General features: G+C 34.8%; 1 protein-coding gene across 2 annotated transcripts in view; it reads left to right on the top strand.

The window, feature by feature from the left end:
- The first annotated feature begins 10,513 nt into the window (after positions 1–10,513).
- LOC149815845 (bifunctional aspartokinase/homoserine dehydrogenase 1, chloroplastic-like) overlaps positions 10,514–27,279 on the top strand; it is a 96,657-nt gene continuing 79,891 nt past the window's right edge. Inside the window, exons 1-3 of one of the 2 annotated variants that reach the window (XM_089990047.1) lie at positions 10,514–10,800; positions 15,723–15,784; positions 15,966–16,340. In XM_089990047.1, the coding sequence (XP_089846173.1) occupies positions 10,667–10,800; positions 15,723–15,784; positions 15,966–16,340 (571 nt within the window). In that variant the 5' untranslated portion in view covers positions 10,514–10,666. Of the gene's footprint in view, positions 10,801–15,722; positions 15,785–15,962; positions 16,341–27,279 lie in introns of both variants that reach the window. The other variant, XM_089990046.1, reaches the window with a different exon arrangement.

The raw sequence follows: 27,279 nt of genomic DNA, 5'->3' as shown, positions 1-27,279 counted from the left end.
GAAGACCAATATAAGAAAACATGATCGAATAACACAGGTAAAATTCACATTTCTCCTGACTCTTATGACAAGTTGCGTCGAAGCATCAACATCATCTTCGACAAGTCAGGAGTAAACTTTATAGATTATGATGAAAATATTCACCTAGCGAAAGGTATTAAAAGGATACCTGCCTCTGATCGCAGTCATCGAAAGGACAAAGGGTTCACTAGAATTGATTTGCAAGAAAATATATAAGAAACAACCAACTTTTAAGCAACCAAGCTCTTCACATGAACATGTATGTAATACAGTATACTACTTCCCATGTAAATTGTATTATGTGCAACTTATCAATATCTAATTTGTTTAATTTCCAACATGCAGCATTACCCTGTAGACGTGCATTACAACGTTGGAACCTGCACCCCCCTGACTTGTTTCAGTGAAACGATGGCATGAGTTTGACAAGTCTTTGGGTATGTAACAATTTTGGAAGGATGTTTACATTTCTTGTTTAACTTAAAGTAGTGTTTGATATTGTTTTGTTTCATGACAGATTCAGTTCAATTCAAAAGTAAGCAATGCAACACAGGAATCGCGTGTGGATTCTTCAGTTACAAATTAGTTGTAGCATTTAACTTTCATTAGTATAAATTGTTGTAATGTTTAGCATATAATATTATCGAGATAAACAAATCAAATAATATGTTTATTCACTGGCGCTTGATGACTCAGATGAACCTAGAAATCATCTCTTTTTTGGACTTGATGGAGTCTCTTTATTTGGTGGCCTCTTCGTTCCCTTGATCTTATTAAACTCACTGGTAATCATCTCAACCAGTGACCCAATTTGTTTACTCAAATTATGCACGTCCTTTTGTAACTCCTTATTCTCACTCTCTAGCATCGCTAACCTTTGGTCGAACAATACCTTTTGAGTTGTGTTTGCTCTTTATTGTGTACTGCAACAAAAGGAATCATAGTATCTGCCAAAATGACATGATGGACATTACATCTATGCTAGAGGATGACATGCTCGGTGACAAGACTGAACTCACTTTCATGTTGCTTCTCCTCAATCTGTTGATTTCCATACATGGGTTGCCAATATTGTTTGAAATAGTTGGGGTCATATTGTCGTTCTTTATAATCATATGATATGACACGAATACCTCCTTTGTTCCAGCTATCCAATTGTTTCTTGAAGCATTCGTGTCAATTCACGTTCTTGGCCCGACCACTATTCATCTTCCTTTTCAATGCCACAGGCAATTTTGGTATCGACTGTCTCAAGCCAGCTTGTAGAAGTACTCAACTATCATGTGGCAACTCGACTTCACATTTGCTAAAGAGCCAAATATCGCAGATAGACAGTCTCACAGCCTCAACAACAACATCGTCGTCCTTGACTTCCCCATCCCCATAAGGTCTCCACACAACCTGTACAATCAAGATTGTGGTTTAGATATAGACATAATTATTCATGCAAAATGTTGAATGTGATAATGATTTGTACTAAGAAAGACAAAATGTTGAATGCGATTATTAGTTAAGAATGCTAAACATTACAACGATTTACGCTAATAAAAGTTAGATACAAATGTGATAACGATTTGTACCAAGGAATACAAAATCATAAAGTGTTGATTACTTAAGAATGCTAAACATTACAACGATTTACGCTAATAAAAGTTAGATGCAAATGCAATAACGATTTGTACTAAGGAAGACGAAATATTGAATGCGATGATTACTTGAGAATGCTAAACATTACAATAATTTACGGTAATGAAAGTTAGATACAAATACGATAACGATTTGTACTAAGGAAGACAAAGTCCTAAAGTGATTGTTACTTAAGAATACTAAACATTACAACAATTTACGCTCATGAAAGTTAGATGCAAATGCGATAATGATTTGTACTAAGGAAGACAAAATCCTAAAGCGATGATTACTTAACAATGTTAAACATTACAACGATTTATGCTAATGAAAATTAAATGCAAATGCCATAATGATTTATAATAAGGAAGACAAAATCCTAAAGTAGTGATTACTTAAGAATGCTAAACATTATAATGATTTACGCTAATAAAAGTTAGATGCAAAGAAGATAACGATTTGTACTAAGGAAAACAAAATTCTAAAGCAATGATTACTTAAGAATGTTAAACATTGCAACAATTTTAAACCATTTACCTCATTTAATTGCAGCCCATCTAAAATGAACTGAGCATTTTTCTCCTTGACATTTATTAAAGCCCACTGGCTGATCTTGGGAAAATCATAAATCGCAGGGCCACATTGAGGATGCAAGGCGATAATATGCTCCCATGTCCAGGCCTACAAAAATAATATATTAGTAAGACTACAACCTTCAACGAGCTTAGTCCACAAGCACTAAATATGTAATAAACAAATACCTAAACAAATGGACAAAACTTGTAATATCCAAAAATTTCTAATTCTTTTTCTATAATATTGTGAAATTCTTGAATTTTGTGCCAATGTAGAATCCTAATTTCTTTAAAAATGAATGTTTGAATATATTCGTAAGGCTTAGGGGGTTTAATTAGGTTAAAATGTAGTAAATATAAACCCTACACGTTTCAGATATTACAGGAAATTCTAAGTGATGCCTAATTGAAAACGTCTCTTAAAAAGAAAATGTTGATTTTTCTTTTAAGTAAATTTATTTAAATGAAGTAAATTAACAAAAGTAGATTGTAAAAATATACATATTTTTATGCTTAATAAGTTGGAATTAGCTTATATTCAATTCTTTTACATTTTCACACGATTTGTGGTTATATGATATGGATAGCTAACAACATTTCTTATATACTGTAGAAATTTCAGCTCTGTTCATGGAGCCAAAAAAAAAATGTTTGCTCTGTATCAGTCGGACAAAGTTAAGGATTCGGTAAATTCAAGGCTGATCATTAGCCCGAGGTTCAAGAGATGCATACTTTATATGTTTTTATGCAAATTTCTTCATTTAATTAGCATGTATTATGTGAATGATTATGCAGGTATGATTTTATGCAAAGTTTATGGGATTATGACATGAAATGTTAATAAAAGCATATACATTAAAGATTAAGGATCAAAAGGTCCAATGAATACAAGTTTATGTTTTAAATTCTAAAAATGTGTTGACTGCATATATGTTCATGATATCGTGATGATATGATTGTTTCATTGATATGGATGTTCATATATATTCTCTTTGTTGCATTGGCCATGTACATACACATGCCTTATGATGTGTGAAAATGAATAAGATATTTATGCTACGCATGTGCTCAAGTGTTTGTTACAAGTTTAATTAAGTGATTTTGTTCAATGCTTTATAAGAATACATCCATGACCATAAAGTTGTTTAAGTTTGATGTTGCATAAAAAGTATGACTGTAATCAAGTAATCATGTGACATTAAAACTCAAGATACTTGTTGGGAGAGTAGCAGGTGATACAAAACTTCGTGGAGCAAGTCTATTACGGGCACGGAAGGTTGCTCCTCCCCTCCCATGACTTTAGGGGGAAAACCTCTGCATTAGACTGCAGCGTAAAGGTTATAGTACTCATGAAGAAAAACTGATGCATCGGGTTGAAAGGTGTTGGGAATCTCTCTCGTATTAACGTCCCTCACCCCGTCTTAGTGAATGGACCTTGCCAGACTAAAGTCACCCCTGTATGTAAAACACGTCCTGTGTCATGGTCCTGATCTGAGAATGTTTGCCTGCGTCGTATCAGCAGGGCTAAGAAGTGATAACTTAAATGGTGTGTGCATTAAATTTGGCATCACATGCATCATCTAATTAAGAAAATATAATTAAAGATAAGAAAATATGCATGCATTAAAGGGTTTTTGCATATGGTAAGTCATGCATATTATCTGTTCATGTATTTTGTATTTTGAATATATGGATTAATGTTTTTTTGTTAAAAGTGAAAATTTTAAACATGCATGATTAGTTGTATGATTATTTAAGTTAAATTAAATGTTAAACCATGAAATCTCTATTGAAATCTTTGTCTTGTAATTTTGTCTTACAAGTTTAGCATATTTCACTCTACTGAGACATGTTTTGTCTGAACCTATATGGTTTAATATTTTTTAGGCAAAGAGTAGGTACTTACGTGCGAAGGCGGAAGGTTGCGACGGGGACTGAGTCTATCTTTCCTTTGCTTCATGGATTCTGAACTCTGATTTTATTTTAATTCAATTCAAGGACAAATGTGATTAATTTTGGATATTGTGGAACTTTGATTTTATTTCATGCATAGTTAATTAGTTGTTAAATTTTAAATTCCATAATTATATGTTTGCAAGCGTTCATATGTAGTAGCATGCCAAGTTTTGTACCAAATGTGTTTTTCCGTTGTTAACTGCTAAAAGATTTAAATGTATTTCAAAAAAAAATCCACCATTCTTCGGGTTACAAAAAAAATAGGGTGTTACAAAACCCCCCAACGATTTTTGTACCCCTACTCGCACGGTAAAGTTGTTTGTACAAGTGTGTGAGCATAGCAACACCCCATGCTCAGTTGTCGACTTCATCTAAGTCTTTCAGAAACTGCAACCACAAGTAACTTATTCTTGAACCAGAATAATCAAAAATAAAGTAAGTCTAAAAAAATAAAAAAGGAAGCCGCACAACTCTTGGTCAACTGCTTCAGATGCACATGCAACAGACTGACCTTCTCATTTATTATAGAAAAAATAAACTTTCATTGTTGAGGAATTGCCTCCACCAGAAATACACTCACGTCATTCCTCCATCGACATTCCTAGAAAGGTCGTGCAATTGTCCCTTGGGTTATAGTTTGAATCCCGTGTTAGGACAACACTTCCATAGCACTTAAGACGTGTAATCTGTGTCATATCTTCTAGGGTCATGGTGATCTCAAAACACCTAAACTGGAACGTGTTCGTCTTATGGTTCCACTTATTGACTTGGTGGGTCATGGTGTTCCAACAATTTTCAAAATAATGTTGGTCCAGAAGGCTGCCGAAGTGCATCTTTCGTAATTGGTCCTTCTGGTATTCACTTAGCTTTCTGAACCACGACAGAACTACAAGCCACTGGCATCGCCCTTTCAGCTTTTCACCTGCTGCTCTGCTTTTCTTCTAATCTGCCTGTAACATAAAATATCAAATCATAGTTAATTGCTATTGCAGTAATCGCTATACAGAGTAATCGTTATCGCATTAATCGCTATCGCAGTAATCGCTATACAGAGTAATTGCTATATATAGTAATCGCTATTCATAGTAATCGCTATATATAATAATACTTACAACAATACATTGCGACATGCAATAGCGATTAACGTACCTTGGTCACACTTTTCTCCTCTTTATTCCTTCTCTTCCTCTGCTTTTGTACTTCTTCCTTCCTTCCGTCCTTTGCATCCATCATCTGCTTTTTTCTTTTCCTTTCCTTCTCTTCCTCCTGCTTCTTCCTTTCTTTTTCCTTCTCTTCCTCGTCCTACTTCTTCCTTTCTCTTTCCTTCTCTTTCTCGTCCTCCTTCTTCTTCCTTTGTCTTTCCTTCTCTTCCTCGTCCTCCTTCTCTTTTCTTTGCCTTTCCTTCTCTTCCTCGTCCACATTCTCCTTCCTTTCTCTTTCCTTCTCTTCCTCGTCCTCCTTCTCCTTCCTTTATCTTTTCTTCTCTTCCTCGTCTGCCTTCTCCTTCTTCTTCCTTTGTCTTTCCTTCTCTTCCTCATCCTGATGCTTCTTTCTTTGCCTTTCCTCTTCCATCTTCATCATTTGGCTTTTCTTTCCTTCCTTCTTCTTCTTCTTCGATCGTCTTTCCCTCTCCTCCTTATTCTTTTTTTGCCTTTCCCTTTCCTTCGCCTACTTCTTCATTTGCCTTATCTTTCTTTGCTTTTCAAAGTATTCTTGCTTCATTATTTGCCTTTCCTTCTCTTCCTCGTCCTCCTTCTCCTTCCTTTGCTTTTTTCTCTCCTCCTCTTCCTTCTTTTGCCTTTGCTTCTCCTCCTTCTCCTTATTCTTCCTTTGCTTTTCCCTCTTTTCCTCCTTTTCCTTTTGCCTTCATTTTTCTTCCTCGTTCTTCTTATTATTCCTTTGTTTTGCCCTATCCTCCACCTCCGCCTTCCTTTGCCTTGATTTCCTTTGCTTTTTTTCATTATCCGCCTCCTTCCTTTCATTTTGCTTCTCTTTGTCATCCTTCTTCTTCTTTTTCATTTGTACTTCTTCCTCATCATTCTTCGTTGGATTATCATTTTCAATATCTGACGGATTAGGCTTCGCTCTATACTTTACCAGCAATTGCTCTCTTTCTTTATCATTCTCAATCTTCATTATTCTGTAGTACGCTTCTAATTGCTCATACAAAGCATACTGTTGGACGATTTTGTCAAGAGATTTTCCCGCTGACGATAAAAATGTTTCTTCTCTTAGGAATGTAAGCCATTGGTAACCTGCACAACACAAAAACTCACTGAGACAACAAAGGGTACTCCTACGAAAGAAGATGAAGCGTTAGATTTTTCGTGGAACGTTTAGGGGGAAATATTGCGAAGAACTTCTTTTATAGTCAAGGAGTTTAATACTTATGGGACCCACCAAAGATTTTTTGGCAGTTAACATTTTTGGCGGTTCACATTTTATAATAAAAGATTTTATAGTGACGTCTTTGTTAGCCATAAAGATTTGTCTTTGTTATGAAAATATTGTCATAGTATAACACAATTCGGTGATCAAATATCATACAAATCGATATGGAAATTACTGTTGATAGCTTATAAATCGATATACAAAATCAGGATAAAAATTGATATTTAGAATCAAGTAAATATCTTAAATTGATATTAAGAATCAAAACAACATCTTAAATCGATATGAAAATTCCTATTGATATCTTAAAAATCAATATTTAGAATCAAAACAGTCTTAAATCAATATTAAGAATCAAAACAATATTTCAAAACGATATTAAGAATCAGCATAAAAATCAATATTAAGATTCAGAACAATATCTTAAATTGATTTAAAAATTCGTATTGATATCTTAAAAATCGATATTTAGAATCAAAACAATATCTTAAATTGATATTAAGAATCAAAACATCTTAAATCGATATGGAAATTCCTATTGATATCTTAAAAATCGATATTTAGAATCAAAATAATATATTAAATCGATATTAAGAATCAACATAGAAATCAATATTAAGATTCAGAATAATATCTTAAATCGATTTAGAAATTTGTATTGATATCTTTAAAATCAATATTTAGATGTAGAATAATATCTTAAATCGATATTAAGAATCAAAACAACATCTTAAATTGATATGAAAATTTGTATTGTTATCTTAACAATCGATATTTAGAATCAAAATAATAACTTCAATCGATATTAATAATCAAAACAATATCTTAAGGATTTAGGGTTATGGTTTAAGATTTAGGTTTAGGGTTAGGGTTTTAGGTTTTAGGGTTTAGGGTTTAGGGTTTAGTTTAGGTTAGGGCTTAAGGTTTAGGTTTATAGTTTAGGATTTAGAGTTTAGGGTTAGGGTTTATTAAGATATTAAGGGTTTAAGGTTAAGAGTATAGGTTTAGGTATAGTAATATATTATGGGATATATGTACCGATTTGTAAAATATTAAGTGTTTTCTAGTATCGATTTGTTAGATATTGCAGTATGTAATTGAAAACTGTGCGTGGGGAATTTATATTGTAGCGACATGAGGTGACCATTTGCGTGTTCAAATTGTTGCTCATTTAGCAATTTCTATGAAAATCACTTCAAAGCTTCATACCTGTAATTAAATAGCTTTCACGTGAATTGCTATCGTCAACAAGTATGCATCGCTATTTTATCAAATGTATAGATCGTTCATGCTTTAAACGTATAAATTGTTGCTTCAAACATACAAATCGTTGTAGAAATTGCACCCTTCATAAGTACATATCGTTATAACGTTTGGGATTTAACAGTAAACGTTGTTCCACATCCCACTCATTGTCAAAAATCGATATGCCTTGTGAGACCTGGATTCTGGCTGATATATTATGCGACATGTATATCGATTTGTAACATATTATGTGTTTACTAGTGTCAATTTATAAGATATTTGTATTATGATATTGAAACGTGTCCGTGTGGTATTTATATTGTTGCGCGATTGCGGTAGCGATTTGCGTATTTAAATCGTTGTTTATTTAGCGATTAAAATTAAAATCGTTTCATAGTGTCATAGCTTTCATTAAATCGTTGTCACGTGAATTGCTATCGTCAACACACATATAGGATAAGTCATTTCTTTAATTGACACGATAAATAACAACTTGATGCATAGTATAGTGCGATGCAACTGACGATCATGACAGATAACATGAAGAATGATGTTCATGTAGATTTAATTTTGCATGGTCGGCATGAAGAAATCCTTTTGCCTCATAAGTGCGCATAGTTTCATTGTCCTCCTCCTTCTTCCTTTGCTTTTCCTTCTCTTCGTTATCCTCCTTCTTCTTCTTCATCCTTAATTCTTCCTCTTATTTCTTCGTTTGCTTTTCATCTTCAATATCTGATGGATCAGGCTCAACATAATAAATATCCAACAATTTGTTCATGTATTTTTCATGGTCAATGCTCATTATATTTTGGTACTTTACACAACCCTCATATATATCAGATTGGCGGATGATTTCTCCAAGAGTCATCCCCTCCAACGGCGAAGGCTTTCTTGTCTTACGAATTATAGTCATTGCTAACCTGCACAATACATAAATTTAACCGCAAATCATTTTAGAAATCGAACCCTTCATAAGTACATATCGTTATAAAACATAAATCGCTGCTGTATTAAATGTATAAATCGTGGCTGTTTTAAAGATATAAATCATGAATCATAAATCAGCTAAATCACTACTGTTTAAAATGTATAAATCGTTGTTGCATCGAACAAATCATTATTGCATTAAATGTATAAATCATTGTTAAATTCAAAATTATAAATTATTGTAGACATTTAGCCCTCATAAGTACATATCGTTGTAATGTTTGCCCTTCATAAGAACAAATCATGCTAACTGTTTTTCGATGCCCAAAAGGTGGATAGGTACAAATCGATTTGTTTCAGTATGAAAAAAAGTGTTATTTAGCATGAATAGTATAACCAGTTGTAAGATTTAGCATTAAGATTTACATAATGAAAATCAATTTGTTTACATAACGAAACCTTACACAAAACTCACCGAAAGGACACAAGTTTTGCTAATTCGACAGTGGAGGAGAAACACTTAGAAGGTAGATACAACCGATGGTGACAACGATGCTCCGACTACGCTTTGACGACAGTAGACGACGAAAATGGGTGCTCCGACGGCAGTAGACGACGAAAAGGGGTGCTCCGACAACAACAGACGACGACAAAGAGTGATCTCGCGGCAACAGATGATGTCAAAGGCTGCATCGTCAAAGGGAGCTTCTGTTACAGCAGATGGTGCATCGTCAAAGGGTGAGTCAAAATGTTTAGGGTGACATATTGCGAGAACCTCCTATTAAAGCAGAGGAGTTTACTACTTAAGGCGAAAACGATGATGAGATTAACTCTTTCTGGCGGGAGGACATTTTTGTTCTTTACTCAAAACATCATTTCATGGCGCTAATGGCGGGAAAGGGTACTCAAGTCTTTGCAAACAAACCATACTCTGATGCTAAGTGATGCCGACACACACGAGGAAATGAGCCCTATGTGCTTACATACGTGACACTCATTCAGACCCCGGAACACGCACCTGCGTGTTCGAGGGGGGGGGGGGGGGACATATAACCTGCTTCGGGTGCAAGGGCTCTAAGTTCATGGTAAAATCAGTTCCACTCATCACCTATGTCATCCCTATCTTCGTACCAATGGGGGCTCCGCATGGTTGGTAGGAGTTGTCAGTGCACTTTTCCTTGTGGTGGGACGTTGTAGGTTCAAAACCCAATGGTAGGCTGGTGAGGTATGCTTAACCCAGTTTGCTTTTAGAAAACAACCTTTCATTGGGTTTTCATTGATGCAAGTTGTTTTGATTAAATCAGGTTTCACACATATGTGATCTACATTTAGATCGACATTTAAGTCGCCAAAATCCAACTTGTGTGCATGATTTTTCGGTGATTCAAACATCAATGGTTGACAAAACATAAAATTTTGTGACCTAAAAATCATAATTTTCCTTGAGAAATACGATTCAAGAGTCATTTTTTACTAAACCCAACTCATTTATAAAGTTATATTTGATCAAAACAACTTGCATCGTAAGATTTACGTGGGGTATGAAGATTGGGGATGAGTGAAACCGAGCTGAGTTCATGGTGGGTCCGCCAGGTCCCAACACGGCTAAAAGCTGGTCGGTCTGCTCCAGCCCATGTGCGGCCCACAAATTACGTCCCAACAAACCCTAAAACCCAAAGATTGCCTAAAACCATTCTTCATGGTTTCACCAAAAAGTGCCAAAATGAGAACCGTAACGTATTTATTTATTATTAATCTTGTAATCCTCAAGTAGATTGGCAGGAGTCACGCGGCACCATCTGAATCGGTAAAGGACAACAGTAACGCCTCTATCTTAATAAAGTGCCAAATCCTTTTATTCTCTCTCGCTACAAACACTGGAGTTCAGTGCCCCCTGTTTCACCCATCTTTCTAGAGAGAGAGTGATGGCGTCCTCTTTCGCCTCACCGTCATCTCTGCTGCCTTTGAGGGCGAACCTCCCGGAGAAGAGCGCCGCCGTTCCTGCCTTGTTGGGCAGTTCCTTCATCAATAATCCCTTGAGACATTCTTCCATCACCAGGTGCTCCCCCCCACTTTGCTTTCCTTCTCATGCCTTTGCCAATGCTTCTTTTATGGGCTCTGTGTTTGCTGAATATGTTCCTTTTGGTTTCATGGTCTCTCTCTATATCAGAATGCTGCTTAGTTAGATCAGAAATCTTATGCCAAGTTTTTGCTGGATCCACATCTATCCGGCTCTGAGAAAACTGAATCTTTACTTAGTTTTCTGTTAAGAATTATCGATGTTTGGGTGACATTTGGGAATGAGGAAGTTGGTGGTATCTGCAAAGATATGAGAGGTTTCCATATTTTTACTCTCGTTGAGCCCGTCCAAATCTGCTGGGATGAGGTGATTGATTAATACCAGATACGTAGCTTGTGTACTTCTACCAAGCCGTGTTACCAGTGTCGTACCCGCACTAGTACTGGGTTCTCCTGGGTACGGGCTGAGTTCCGAACTCAACTCGACTCATTTTTGTCTATCTTATGGTCCAATCATGTAGTTTATTGTTAACCATATATCCATTGATATTGTTAGTTAAGTATATATTCACATAAATGATTTTCTAAATCTCATACCAACTCACTTTTTATAAGAAACTTGTTTTTGGGTTGTGTGCCAAAAAAGTTTGATGTTGGGTTTCTTTGGGTACAATTTCAAATGAGATTAACTTTTCAAATCACATGAGATATAACCAAACCTACCCTTAGACTTTTAGGCTCTGTTTGGGAAGTGACCATGGATGTCACCGGAGTTGTAAGTGTGGAATCCCCACTTCCAAAACTGTTTAGAAGCCAGGAAAAACGGAAAAAGTAGGAGCATGAATGACATTTGCCAATCCCATTTCATCGTTTCAGCTACCACCAAGGTGAGATGGTAATTACCAAATGCTACACCAGTGACACTTCCGATGGTCACACAGGTGACCTTCTGGTGGCCTTCTCAGTTCATTTATGATAATAATAACTGCATCCCAAACATCATGGCCATGAAAGTGGGAAATCCTTAATAGATTCTAAACATTGCCCCGAAACGACACATGTGATTTGCTAAATCCATGATTATTATAGAATCCACTTTTTCATCCCCAAGAGGCAGTTTCCAAACAGAGCATTAGTTCTTAATTCACAATCTATAACTTCATATTTAGAGCATTTTGTAAAATGTCGCATGATTGTGCATGCTTACGGGTGTGCTTTGTCACAAAGATTCGTGAATAAGATGACATGCATTGCAATTTTGATTTTTTTTGGGAAATAGGACATGAGAAACTTTTTAATCAATAAAAAATTATTTTTGGTATTTTAATATTTAAAAATGCATTTTTATTGAAATAATATTAGAAACTATTAAAAATTAAAATAATGGCTGTACATGTCAGTGTCTGTCCACTTGTCCGGTTGCATCACCCGGGAGACACAGCCAAAATGGTGTTTGCCGGTGACATAGCATGTGTGTGTGGGTATGAGTGCTCATGTGGTTAGATAGTAGAAAACAACATTTTTTTCATAACTTTTGTTTTAGATTACATTAGTAGAAAACAGGTTTTAGATCATGTTTTTGTAACATGTAAGTTGCTTTTCCAAGGGCTTCAGAAATCAACGGCCCACAATGCAATGTTGTAATTATTGTATCATTCCCATATAGTATGGGCTTGAGATGCAGGTGTATCATACCGTATCATAAGATACAAAAAAAAATTGAATTAAAAATCACAAAAAATCAGAAAGTTTACAAAAAAAAGCAAAAAATCTCCAAAAAATAAAAAATGTAGAAAAAATCATAGAATGCAATATAAAAAATAACATGAATATATGCATTATGAGTAATTAAATATAAACATGCACTATTAAAACATTCGAAATGAAAATGCTAACACTACTAACAAACATTTAGCACAAGTCTCAACTCACAAGCATAAATGTTTGATATCAAAGTTATATATTACATAGCAAAAGAAAAGAAGTATCCTAATCTATCAATCATAACAAAAACAATATTTAAATGATGCGTCTTCTTCTTCTGAATTGTCTTCTCCTCCTTCCTCCACATTCATCTCTTGGCCATCATAATCATTGTTCTCATCTTCCAACTGAGCCTCTAGTTGCCTCCAATCCTCATCATTATCCAAGACACCGGGTTTTTCTTCTACCCATTCATCTGATATGTCGAGGTTGTCACTACTAATGGGGTTGTAGCTGCTCCTTTGGCATCTTCTCTATTCTCTTTGCCTTTGTCTGCAACATTTAAATATTAATTAGAATACAAGTTGTATTAAATTAAATCTCCTAACATATATCTTATTGTTACCTTTGCTTCAATCTCATGTTGTAGGCGACAAACACAAGATCATTTAATCGTGACTGCTCCAATATATTCCTTTTCTTTGTGTGGATGAACTTAAAAAATTTCAATTTCTCTTTGTGCAAGTAATAACCCTTCACTGACACGAGTTTGCACTGGAAATTCCCTTCAAGGTTGGTTCTACCTAATTTTCACTGACCTGAATATGTGCCAGTAAATATATTCATCTTGTGTCTAAATACTATCGTTATACTATGGAAATCATAATGAAATACATTTTTTAGCATCCTTCTAGTGAACATATGTAAATCATAATGCTTTTAAGGATCATATATAAACCATATCCAAACATATTTCTTTAGTAAATTCATACCATTTTATTCAAATGAAATGTTAAAATCATACATTTGCTTACAAAGAATCCCAATACATTTGTTTACAAAAACCTCAATGTGCAAGCTCTTGCGGGCTGTTATTACCTTCACTAAAACATCTTTTTAAGCAGTTACGCTTAAAAAAAAATCAATGGTATGTCACTTTATGCATGCTCAAATAAAGTTTTTCCTTTTAATTAACTATTTAGTTTCATTAATGTAATATTGGTCTTATGAATCTTTTTTTTTTGGGGTCAAGAGAAAACCCCTCCATCACTACACGCATTGGCAAGCCTCCATGGTTCTAAAAATAATGCTATGTATCATACAATATACAAAAGCAATACTATCAGATACATAGTTACATGCAAACAGTATATTGGCAGAAAAGCATAAACTAAAAAAATAAAGAACATAAATATGTAAAAGAAAAAACACATGAAAAATAAGATAACTTATTTCTGAGAAATCTTTGATATTGTACCTTTAATTTGTGAAGATGCAGCTTCTACAAAAATCACAAAAATCCTCAAGCCTTCCCTCCAAAAATCTAATGGAAATCAAAGAATATGAATATATATATATATATATATATATATATATATATATATATATATATATATTATAGGGGGATGAGGCAGAGTTACCTATTAGGAGAGAGAGAGAGAGATCACCTAAATTAACTACCTAAGATGATTTACCTATTAGGAGGGGGATGAGAGATATAAATGTAGAGAGGAGTTAGGGAGAGAGAGTTATTTAAGATGTACATACCTAATTAGAGGAAGAGAGAATTATCTAAGTTACCTAACTAATTTACCTTTTTAGAGAGAGAGAGAGATGTACAGAGGAGTTAGGATAGAGAAAAGATTTTACCTAAGCTTCCTATTAGGAATGGCATGAGAGAGAGAGAGAGAGAGAGAGAGAGAGAGAGAGAGAGAGAGAGAGAGAGAGAGAGAGAGAGAGAGAGAGAGAGAGAGACCTTTATTATATATACCTACTTAAATGGCATTTCTATTATTTGGAAAAATTACACAAGTGCCATGTAAGTAACACTTAGTTTTTTGTGGGGAAAAATACAAATGTCCTGACAAATTCATAATTACATACCAAAATAATATGGCATGAGAGTCATTTAAAAAGCAATCATAAAGGATCAAAATCAGTAGCAAAATATATGTGTATATACAGATTACAGACACATCATCACTAATATTTGAAAATGTTCCAATATTATCTGCAATTGGAAAGTAATTTGAAAGGCTAAGTATAATGATATTTTCAAAATATCAGCAATTTGAAAATCTCATGTATCATGATATTCACTACATTTTTATTTTTATTTTTGCATGTTTAATTTTTTTATATACTTACTATTTTAACTTTTTCTTCAAACTTTTGGGACAAAAGTTACCATCAAGATCTACTTCTTTATCTTTTATACTTTTCATAATTTATTTTTTGAAAATGCCAATATTTTCTGAGATTTATAGGAAAATGTATACTATCTTGAGGAATTTGCTGTGTCAAGATAAGGCTGGGATTTTTGTTGGTGTGCATGTCATTGATTACTAGATTTTGCATTTCTCTTTTTCTGAAATCATATGGTTTTCCTCTGCGTGTGCATGCATGTTTCTTTTTCTGTTTTCTTTCTGGTTGCTGCACGGCTTTGAAACTATCTTTCATTTTCTAATGGCTAATGTTTTCTAAGCAAATCTCTTCTAGAATAATGTTTATAGCATGGTTTTGTTTATGATAATCAAATTTCTGAGATTATTGACTTATTTGCGAATCTAGCGTTTGTAAAACTGTTTGTTGTAACTGTATCTGTATTTATCTTAAGCATCTATTTGTCCCAGATTTTGCGTATTTGGTTATTTTATTTTTTATCATTGAAAATGTTGATCACGTTCATAGCTATCTAGACGTGATACTTTGGGTCCTTTAAATGAATAATAGACAATTGGGCCCTGTGTGGGAACATAAATTAGATTCTCCGGACTGGAGGTATCTAATTGTATTTTTCTATTCATATTGGAAACCATGATTGTGTAAACCTATCGATATCCAATGGGAAAACTTACACTTCACACTAGAGTCATTACATCTGAGATTTGTATTGTGCATCATTGTTGTTAAATTTCAAGTAATAAATTATTAAGTATTTGTGAGGTTTTGCTGGGTCCTGTATGCTAGTTTTGTTGGTCTATCTGACCTATGATTATCAGTGGCCTGACCATAATTTGCTCTGTTTTTTGTCATCAGAAAGAGATGCTCTCTAAGAAAGGAGAGAAGGGAAATCAGATATGTAATCGCTTCTGTTACTGGTACTTGACCTCATTCTTGCCGTAGTTAGTGATGTACTTTTTAATGCTTGTATTAAGGTGGCATTTTTTTTTCTCATCTTATAACTACCTTAAATATAGTGAGAGAAGCATTTTTGTAGATCATTTCATAGTTATATGATGTAAAACTCTCTGGGACCTTTTCTTATTCCTTCTTCAGCAGATTTCTCTGTGGATAGATCCATTGAAACAACAATTCTTCCAAAGGGCGAGACATGGTCTGTCCATAAATTCGGTGGAACATGTGTTGGTACTTCTAAGAGAATCCAGAATGTGGCAGAAATAATTGTCAGTGACACATCAGAAAGGAAGGTTGTAGTTGTTTCTGCAATGTCAAAAGTAACTGACATCATGTATGACTTAATTTACAAAGCACAATCGCGGGATGACTCTTATGTTTCTGCACTGGATGGTCTTTATGAGAAACACAAGGTTGCAGCAACTGAGTTGCTTGATGGAGATGATCTTGCTGCATTCTTATCTTGGCTGCATCAAGATATTACCAATCTGAAAGCCATGCTTCGTGCAATCTATATAGGTTATTCAAGCACTCTATACCCCATTTCATTATTTTCATTTCCTTTTTAAGCTCTTACTCAATGATGCTTGATGTTATTTTTTTTTTGTACAACCTTTCTGCCAGAAGTATTTTTGTCTTTGTACGGAATCACCTTCTGCATGTCTTTACAGGGTATAGGACTTAAATGTCCCTCTTTATGAGCTTTATTGAGATTGCTTAAAGCACCTTTGAGCATTACCAGTTCATCTTGATTTCCTAACATGTCATTATGGGTATTCTAGTCATTTATCAGAGCTAAGGCCCGTCCTGTGTGCTCTTCCAATAATGTATGAAGAATCAAAACCGTCTGTGTCTGTCTTAGCTTTTAGGGTCATAATGCACTGATTTGCATATCTAAAATTTATCTTACATGCCAACTAATGTATCGTAGTGGTGGTCCACTTAAAAATAATAACAAATGCTGGGTTTATGAAAAAATGAATGAAGTATGGACATACAGTTCTATTGCATACATTTTTCACTAATGTTTTTGTGCATATTCATACTCTTATGCGACTCCAGTGTCTCTATGCAATCAGTTACTGGTTCAAGAGGATGATCAGACGCACTGGGACTGAGGCACACCCATCAACAAGACATGTCTGAGCTGCATGAACTTGGTCTGGTATCTGGATCAATGTCCAACTTTGTGGGGCCTTTGCTGGATCTGTGTACAGGTCCAATCAGCCTTAGTTAGGCAGGCAGTGTCTGGGTCTGGCTGGTTAAAACTAGTCCCAGTTTGATTTGTTCATACCTTCCTTTTTCTGATTCAAATGTGGTCCTTTTTGAATGTTAATTGGATCTTAGATGGGACAGTCTGGTTTACAAACACTGAAACCAGATGCTAGTCCAGATACCAGTCAGAGTTTGTGGGTCCAACCCAGTTATCTTAGACCTACTTTTGCAGGTTTAGTCTGATTACTTAAGGCCACATTTGAGTGTCTTGGATATCAGATCCAACATTGTTTTATAAAACATGACATCTGTGATCCCTCACTTTGAAATTGCGGATCTCTGGCCCAACCTATGTCACATGGGTGCGGGTGCGGGTGCGGGCGCGGGTGCGGGTGCGGGGATTCGGCACTTCCAAAAAATCCGGGTGCGGGGGTGCGGCAGGGGCAAAAATGTAATATATATATATATATATAAAGGGGGTAGGGGAATAGGCGGTTTTTATTTTTTTATTTTGCAGCTGTCTGTCCGCTGCTGTCAGCAGCTGACAGACCGCTGCTGTCAGCACAGCTGCTGACAGCAGCTGACAGCTGCAAAATAGTATTAATGGACCTTAATGATCCTGTCAGCTGCATAATTTTTTTTTTTAAAAATTTCGAAGCCCATTTGGGCAATTTTTTTTTTTTAAAAAAAATGGACCTTAATGATCCTGGGTGCGGTCAACGCACCCAGGATCGGGTTGACCGCACCCGGTGCCGCACCCGCACCCGCACCCGCGTCGACGCGGGTGCGGCACCCTCCTAGCCGAATCCCTGTGACATAGGGCCCAGCCCTATCCCCTGCCTGGTCAGGCCATAAATCCTTGGTTTTAAGGCCTGTTTTGGGATTGTCAGACTGGGAGACATGAGATCCACTGTTTGCATAATGGTTGAATATGGCATAGACCCCACACCAGATCCGACCTTGATCTCTTTGAGTCCATGGTATTCAAACACAGCCTGCATATTCCTAAAGTTTGTCTATAGAGGGTAAGTGAGGGCCTACGATCAGGCGAAAAGACATAGTTTATGGAGAACAAGCATGCATACATATATATATATATATATTTACAGAGAGAGAGAGAGAGAGAGAGAGAGAGAGAGAGAGAGAGAGAGAGAGAGAGAGAGAGAGAGAGAGAGAGAGAGAGAGAGAGAGTCTAGTGTGGTTCAAAACCATGATCCTTACATTGGTTGATACTAATGTTTGCATATATCTAGCCACCAATTTTTTAATCTAACCATACAGATGTGTTTAGCATGATTCTTTAACATATTAATGGGTTTAATCATCTCCAATAAGTTATAAGATTCAATTTTTCAATATAGTGAAAAATCAAATGCTCACAACTCATGAAGATTTTGAAATGACCCTGAACATCATATGGTAGTCAATTTTGACTCATGAAAATAATAAATGGATCATTATAAGCATGATCCAAAGGTTAGTTTTTTGCTTTTAGAGATGGGATCTATATAAATTAAAGTTTACGACCATAAGTTATGGTGGTTCAATTCCATAATAAATGCACCCATATGTGTGTGTGTGTGTATTCCAAAGGAGCAGACATTAGGCTTTGAAAGGCTGGCTGATTCATGAAGGCGCTTGGTATCACCTTCTTATGTCTCGTTTGGAAAGACAGAGGAGCAGCTCCACGAAGGGGCAAGGCAAGCGCGGGAGACGCGCAATAGCAGCCACCAACCCCCAGAAGACCTGCAAGTCAGGGATGAGAATCCGTGGTTTTGTTAGACTCCTTTTATTTGAGGACTAGCCGAAAGCACACAAATGAAGCCCTGGCATCCCCGTTTTAAATTTTCTCTTTTGCTTTCTCGTTTGAATTTGATTGAAACAAAAGATGGAGAGGAATGGCTTGAAAGATGGAGTTATCTGACCCAAACTATTTTTATTGTGCTTTTACCTTGAGAATTCGAAGATCTTACTAAGGGAGATGGAAAACGAAAAGTGCGAGGCATTATATGGGCTAGTGTTGGATTGCCACCGAAGAATAAACCTATGTAGGCAGGTTTTGATGAATGATATGATATATATGTGCATATATGTATGTATAAATTGATAGGTGTCACCAAGTTTGCGTGGACCTGTATGCACTGACCGTGAACTGTCCAATAAAATGATCGGATTGTCAACCCCATAGATGTGCTCTATATTCATATATATGTATATATATTTTATTTATAAATGATGTACTAGGTAAATGCCCATCAGGGGTATTTTGATCATTTTAGTTTTTATAACAGGCTATGCCCATTATCTAAGTATCATTACATGTAGACAAGAGATGTTTATTAACACCTTCATGTGTGTTTTTAACCCATTAGTGGCGTTCTTGTTATACTCTTGTTCTACTTACTGATTCACTTGTTTTAAGTGTTATTATATGTAGACAAGAGATGTTGTGTTTCAATGTGGTGAGTTATGTGCACTCATTGGTTTACTCTTGATCTAATCACTGATACACTTGTTTTGAGTATCATTATATGTAGATAAGATATGTTTATTGACACTTTCATGTGTATATTTTTTGTCATTAGTGACATTCTTGTCATATTCTTGCTCTAGTCGCTGATGCACTTATTTTAAGTGTCATTATATGTAGACAAAAGATATTTATTCAGACTTTTGTATGATTTTTAGCCCTTTAGTGGCATGATGATTATGCTCTTGTGCTAGTCGCTGATACACTTGATTTTTGAGGTTTGGAGGCCTAGTGAGGTGATTGTTTGTGGTGGTCAAACTATTGTTGAAGTTTGCAAAATATCATTTCTTGATATTTGTGAAAATTTAAATCTCTTCATATTTTTCACAAATTGGTATTAATTTGCAAATATCATTCTCTTTATTATGTGAGATTTTTAAAAACTCTCTTTGAAATTTTTAAACTTTTACTACGTGTTTTTCCTTGTGTGGAAGATGTTTATGAATAAAAATTTCAAGCATTTTTGCATACTTGTGATGTTTAATAAAAATCTTATTCTTTATATTGTGAGTTTTCTTGTGTGTGCCCCTTTGTGGGTTTTGAGAGTGTGTTTCTTAAGTAAAAACTTGTGTTGTCCACTAGATATTTGGATACTTTGGTTTGTAATCGAAAGATACTTGTTTCTTTACATTAAATTCATGCATTCTATGTGCATTTTATTGATAAAAATAGTTATTTTTATTGTCGTTTCATGTGCATTAAATATGATTTAATTGCATATGTGTGTGTTTCATATTAATTAGCTTGTTCACATTATTGTATGCATGAATTTAATTAGCTCCTCTCTTTGTGTGGTTTCTTTTTGAATTGTTATATTTTATATGCATGTTAATTAAAATTCTTGGGATATTATTTATGCATAATTGTTTATCTCTTCTTGATGATTTATGTATTCTTTAGTGATCACATCTTCTTACCTATGTTGATTTTGAGTTTATGGTTTAATTTCATAAAAAATGATCCTTGAGGAATACTTTTCTTATCTTTCTTAATGATCATCTCATATTTCTAAAAATTATTACATTTTTTTGAAAAATTTACTTGTGTTATTTTTTTTTGAAAGTATATTGTTTTTTAAAATTTTATAGCTATTGGGTTAGGATAGTTTACTTATGTAGTTGAAACCTTTGTTTTGTTCTCTCTACAAGTTCTTAAAGATGCGATGGATTGACAAAGGAATATATTTGATGCATCATATCATGAAGATGGAGATAGCGGAAGAAGGCTTTTGTAGACGATCACCAATGAAGACATTTAGAGAATTGTATTTGCAAAATTTTCTGATGCGACATAAAGATGGAGACTTCCAATGAAGACACTTGAAGACTTTGGTCCTTCCTATTGATTATTTTTGTATTTTCAAACTTTCAGTATATCACACCGTAAGTTTGAGGGAGAGTGTTAAGTTGTAAATGTATATATATGTATTTTCATATGTATATATATATATGTTTTTGGTTCATATTGTACATATATACATATATATATATATATATTCACATATATATATTATTTATAAATGATGTAATAGGTAAATAGTAAATACCTATTAGGAATATTTTGGTCATTTTAGTTTTTGTAATAGGCTATGCTCATTAAGGGCAAACTTGTACTTTACTTTATTCTTTTCTTTTTGTCTTTTTCTATTTTTATAAGAATTATTTGGTCAAATACCAAATATAACTCTTAGGTTCTTTTTTGACTAGTCAACATAGCTGTTGGAATAGTCCAACCGCTTGAGGTCTCCCTCTCTCTTGTATGTGTATAAATAGGAGCTTTTATCCCCTTTCATTTTCCAATGCTTCTCTTCAGCATTTATGTTATGTTTTGTGTTTTTCTATTTAGTTGTTTAATGTTTTATATGCACTTAGTGCTTTTGTTGTTGCCCTTTGTTGGTTATTGTATTGTCCCATAGTGTATTTGTGCTTGTGCACAGTGTGATTGTGATGTTGTAAGCCCTTAGTGGCATTGGTTTGTTCTTGTACACTTTCGTGATTGTGATCTTGTAAGCCCTTAGTGATATTGTTTTTGCATTTTCCGCTATTTCATTGCAAATTTTACAACTCAAAAAAAAAATTCTTTGAAGAAACACATACCAAGGTGTGATCTCTAGCTAATGAACCATGTTGGACACCTCTATGGGCCAGAATGAATGAGAAAGAGCTTGTTGGCCGAAGTGCACATTAGGTGACACTTTAACCATTGCACACCTACCATTTTCACCTTTCCCTTAATTTGGTCTTTGATTGCATGCATGTTGAAGAATGAACCAACGACTTATAGGTAGTGACTGCCTATTAAGGGAACCTGCTGGAGCCACAGTGAAAACATCTTTATAGGGCATTTTGCGCCAAAACTTTGTGCCGACCAAGCTTTTTGATGGAATTGACCCAAAGCATGTTTTGTAGTAAATAAACAATGATAAACACATCTATATAATCAGATTAAGCAAAAAACTATTGCAGCTATGAATTTTGACTAGGTCCATGCTAAAATTAGTAAGGACAAGTCAACTACCCTCTCTCTCTCTCTTGCACACATGCATATATATATATATATATATGTATCATAGTCACCGATATTGGTGATATTTTGAAAATATAAATTCGAAATTAATAAAAATTAATTAATTAATTAATTAATTATTAAATAATTAATAATTATCCAAAAGTTGCCAAATCAACTTGGGAGGCTTCTTAAAACTAATTAAATCCAATTTAAAGCTAGAAAATCGTTAGGCATGGATTTGGATCTGGATCCAAGATCCAAATCCATCTCAAAAAATTCATTTGGATTGGATCAAATTCAGATTAATATGAGTCTTGGATAGAGCCCAGATCCATATTAATTTGGATCATAAGCATTGGATCCAGTCTGATCCGAATTCGGCCCGTCGAGGCTGTCCTTTTTTGGAAAAACATGATTTTCGGGCCAACTGGAACTCGAATTTTGAAAAGTAACATATCGTTGCGCTCGGTATTCCGAGACACATCCAACGATATATAACAGGAATATAAATTCTGAATTTCGCCCGAAAATAACCTGAATTTCGCTTGAATTTAAATATTGAAAATGAAACTCTTTCCTACATTTTGAATGGTTAAACCTAGTTGATGAGACCTGGGCCAAGCCCAGACACAAAAGCATCGGTCTAATATCGAGGTTCAAACGATTTTTCTTTTATACTTAGCCAAATTTTCAACAAAATTATAAAATGACTAAGTATGAGAATGTGTGATATTATACGGCTAGGCTACCAATCAATCCCAGAAAAAGGCATATACAAAAAAAATTACTTTCGAGTATGCATGCATATGCAGGTTTATACTCAGGTATGCATGTATATGCATATTCAAAATCAAGTATGCATGTATATGCACTTTTACGTTCAGATACACCTATATTTACATATTCACAATCAAGTAAGCATGCTTGTGCAGATTTACATTCATATGCATGTATAAACAGATTCACTTACAAGTATATATGCATACATTCAGGTTTCACATGAATCCTATATAAAATAATTTGCCATGGAACATTCAACTAAACATACTGTTTTAACATGACAACAAGCATGCAAACAAATTTATAACTAAATGCTGATCGTACAATTTTTTTTCAGGCATCTGGCCAGCCGAACTCCGTTGGCTAGGTCTGTGCAATACAAAACCATACCCAGCCGACTGGGATCGTCTGGGGTCACAACCAAGCCACCAGCCCAGCCGAACCAGGCTTGGCTGAGCCTGGTAACAGAAAAAAGACTTTATATATTACATAATATATATATATATATATATATATATTTTATACATAACCTCTATTTTTTTTCTTTTCAAGACATTAGTGCACTAGATCTGAACCAGATCTGCGCATGTTTAATACATGGCAGATCTGTCCAGATCTATGGATTTGCGGTACTATATATATATATATTTTCCAAAATAAATTCTGGAAGGAAAACTCGTTAATCCCACATGTGTATCTTAGAGTAAATATTCAAATTTACTTTTTTTCTTGGGTTTCTACTAAAACCTTGCATAGAAAACCGATCTATGCTCTTTTTCTCATTCGAATTAAAAGAACGAACCGTACCTTTTTTGTAAATTGAAAAAAACCTAAAAATCGATGGATGAAATGTCGGGTATTTGGAGAGGAAAATGATCTCCTCTTCTTCTTCCTCCTTTTCTTTCTTCCCTTCTCTTTCTCTCTCCCCCCCCCCCCCCCCCCCCCCTCCCTTTTTTTTTTTTGATATACTTATAGATGGGTAGGGGGTGACGCCCCCCCCTCTCTCCAGCCCCTTCTACAGTGGCTGGAGAGAGTACTCTCCTATTTGGGAGTCTCTCTCTCTCTTACTTTCGAAAGTTTTTAAAATTCTATTTTGACTTTTCCACCTACTTTCCTAAATCAAGTAGCCTTTCTAGGCTTCTCTACCTTTCTTAAACCTATTAAAGACTCTCTTAGGAAGTCTTAATTGGTTAACTAAAACTGAAATTCTGAATTAATTTTAATTTAATAATAAATAAATAAATTATTAATAATTAAATATTCATAAACTTCCAGAGAGTACCTTATCCCCGTGGGAGTCTTTTTAACTCTAGTTAATTTCAATTTAAATATAAAAATTGAATTTAAAGCTGTATTTTCGTTGGGTATGGATTTTGGATCTGGATCCAGATCTAAGATCCAAATCCATGTCCAAAATCCATTTGGATCTTGGGTTGGATCAATTCTTAATTAATATGGGTCTTGGACTGAGTCCAAATCCGTATTAATTTGGATCAAATGGATTGGATCCAGTCCGATCCAAATCCGGCCTCGGCCCGTCGAGGCGGTCCTTTTTTGAAAAAATACGATTTTCGGGCCAACCGTAGCCTGAATTCAAAAAAGTAAAATACCGTTGAACTCAGAATTTTGAGATGCATCCAACGATATATAACTCGAATTTCGCTTATGAAATTGGCCTGAATTTCACTCAAATTTCATTTGAATTTAAAGGTCAAAAATAAAACTTTTTATCACCTTTTAATTAGCTCGTTTAGGCCTTGTCGGTGAGACTTGGGCCAAGCCCAAACTCAAAGAACATCGGCCTAATATTGAGGTTCTACCGATTTTTCTTTTATACTTGGCCAAAATTTTGAAAATCTCAAATTTAAGTAAGTGTGAAAGTGTACGATATTACAATTTCAGTTCATATCTTTGGGTTGAATATTGCTCGTGCTTTTTTAAGCCAATCTAACCTTACAGTTATGATCTACATGGTTTGTTTGGTTGGGATAGACTTTTGAATCACTAGAATCTGATATATGTACAGGTCTTTTTGGTGATTCAAAAATCAATGGTTGTTAATGTACAAAATTTTCACAACTTAAAAGAGGGGATTTTTTTGTCGGAAAAACATGATCCAAGGGTTGATCTCTAACAAACTGACCATGCTGAAAACATCTTCAGGGTCAGATTGAGTCAAAACAACTTGCACCTATGAGTTTCAACTCTTTGATACCGAATGCACATCTGCACCAGACTTATCCTGTATATGTTGTATGTACGCATGCATAGTCTCAAGACTTGGGAATTTTAAGCAAATTTCACTAGACTGGACACGGAGATTGATCATGGTTCATATACTTCAAAACATTCTTTCTACCGATTAATTTAAATAATAAAATATACTTTGCATGATTTAGATTGCACCAACACCTGAATGTAAAAATGGCTTTCCACAACCAAACTGTTAGATGAAAATATGATTTATACTATGAACTATCCATCTGTACAGTCTGGTCTGCTTGAGAAGTGAGGTTGCTTTCAATGATGTAGTACACACACAGGTGTGCATTTACCTGTCTCTTTTAGCACAATTGGACAATTCCATACACCTCTGTCTCTCTCATTGTCACTCTCTCTATATATAGGTGTGTGTAATGAATAATTATGCATTTTACATAAATTCAACTACATAGATAGATTATTCAGAGTTCATCTATTTCATGCTTTGAACCAATAAATTCAAATGTTAAAATATACTTTGTATGGTTCAGATTTCTCCTTTCCTATCATCTCCATCCAAGTCTTCCTAGGCCTACCCCGACCTCTTTTAACTAATATATTTTTTCATTTCTCCATCCTTCTAACTGGAGCATCATTAGGCCTTCGCCGAATATGTCCAAACCACCGTAAATGATTCTCTCTCATCTTATTTTCAATGGGTGCAACGCCTACCTTCTTACGTGTCTCCTCGTTCCGAATCTTATCTTTTATTGTATTTCCACACATCCATCTAAGCATACGCATTTCAGCTACACTCATTTTTTGAATATGATGTCTCTTGGCAGCCCAACATTTTTCAATCGTCCATGTGCACTCAGAAGATATACTGATAATGAAAACCAAATAGAAATACAAACTAGGTCATCTAGAGTATCAAAACCCCCTGGAAAGTTTTTGTCTTATGACTCATTTCACCTAATATCAAGCCTACATTGCATTAATACATTCATATATCGAACCCTCGACCTATGCTTAAGCAAACAAATACTCTGAATGAGTTGAAGCCATGATGATAGAACTGGATGCCTTAGAAAGAGCAAATACTTAGACTATTCAAGGCATTCCTTTAGGAAGGAAACCTATAGGTTGTAGATGAGTGTATAAAATGAAGACCAAAAGTGATGGAACTCTTGAAAGATGCAAAGCCATATTAGTTACCAAGGGATATGCCCCAAAGTATGACATAGATTATGAAGAAACTTTTGCCCTAGTTACTAGGATAATCACAGTTAGAACCTCGGTAGCCCTGACCTTGGTAAGAATATGACCTATATATATCAGATGAATGTTAAAAATTCATTTATTAATGAAAATTTGGTTGAAGAAGTTTATATGGAAGCACCACCTGATATAACTATTTCTAAAGGAAAAACTCTTCATTTGGATAAAGCCTTTTATGATCTTAAACAAGTACCAAAGGCATGGTATAACATGTTTAGTCAAGTTATGCTTGATATTGGGTTTCAATCTTGTTTGAATAACACAACTTTGTTTGTTAGGATTTTTGATGCAAGTATAATTATTCTTTTCCTCTATGTGGACGACATGATTATCACCGGAGGGGACAAACAGGGAGTTGAACATATTAAGAGACTTCTCAAAATACATTTTGAAATGACTAAATTGAGTTTTTTAAAATATTTTCTTGGTATTGAAGTTTTTTATTCTTCTAGAGGTTATTTATTGACTCAATCTAAATTTACTCTAGATATTGTTACCAAGTTTGAAATCTCAGATTATAAGAAAGATGATACTTCTGAAGTTGTCAATGCTAAGATGCCAAGTGATGATGGAGAACCACTTGAAAGTCTGACGTCATACAAACAACTTATAAGGGCACTTTCTTATCTTTCGATTATAAGACCTGATATAGCGCATGCAGTTCACATAACCAGCCAATTTCAACATGCTTCTACTTTTGTTCATATGAGAACAATTTTGCATACCATTAGATATCTTAAGACTTTTATTTATCGAGGCCTTTTCTTATTTGCTTCATTATCTTTAGATTTAACTGCTTATATTGATGTTGAATGGGGAAGTGATCTCAATAACCGTCACTCAACTACCGGTTTTTGTATTTTCTTAGGAGAATCGTTTATCTCATAGTGATGTAATAAGCAACAAAAGGTCTCCCTCTCTTCGACTAAGGCAGAATATCGA

The sequence above is a fragment of the Nuphar pumila genome, chromosome 15 (assembly GCF_984573655.1).
Source record: "Nuphar pumila chromosome 15, dmNupPumi1.hap1.1, whole genome shotgun sequence".
NCBI classification, from domain to species: Eukaryota; Viridiplantae; Streptophyta; class Magnoliopsida; order Nymphaeales; family Nymphaeaceae; genus Nuphar; species Nuphar pumila.
Note: the sequence above shows the minus strand (reverse complement) of the source record. Positions and strands in the feature narration are given on the sequence as shown.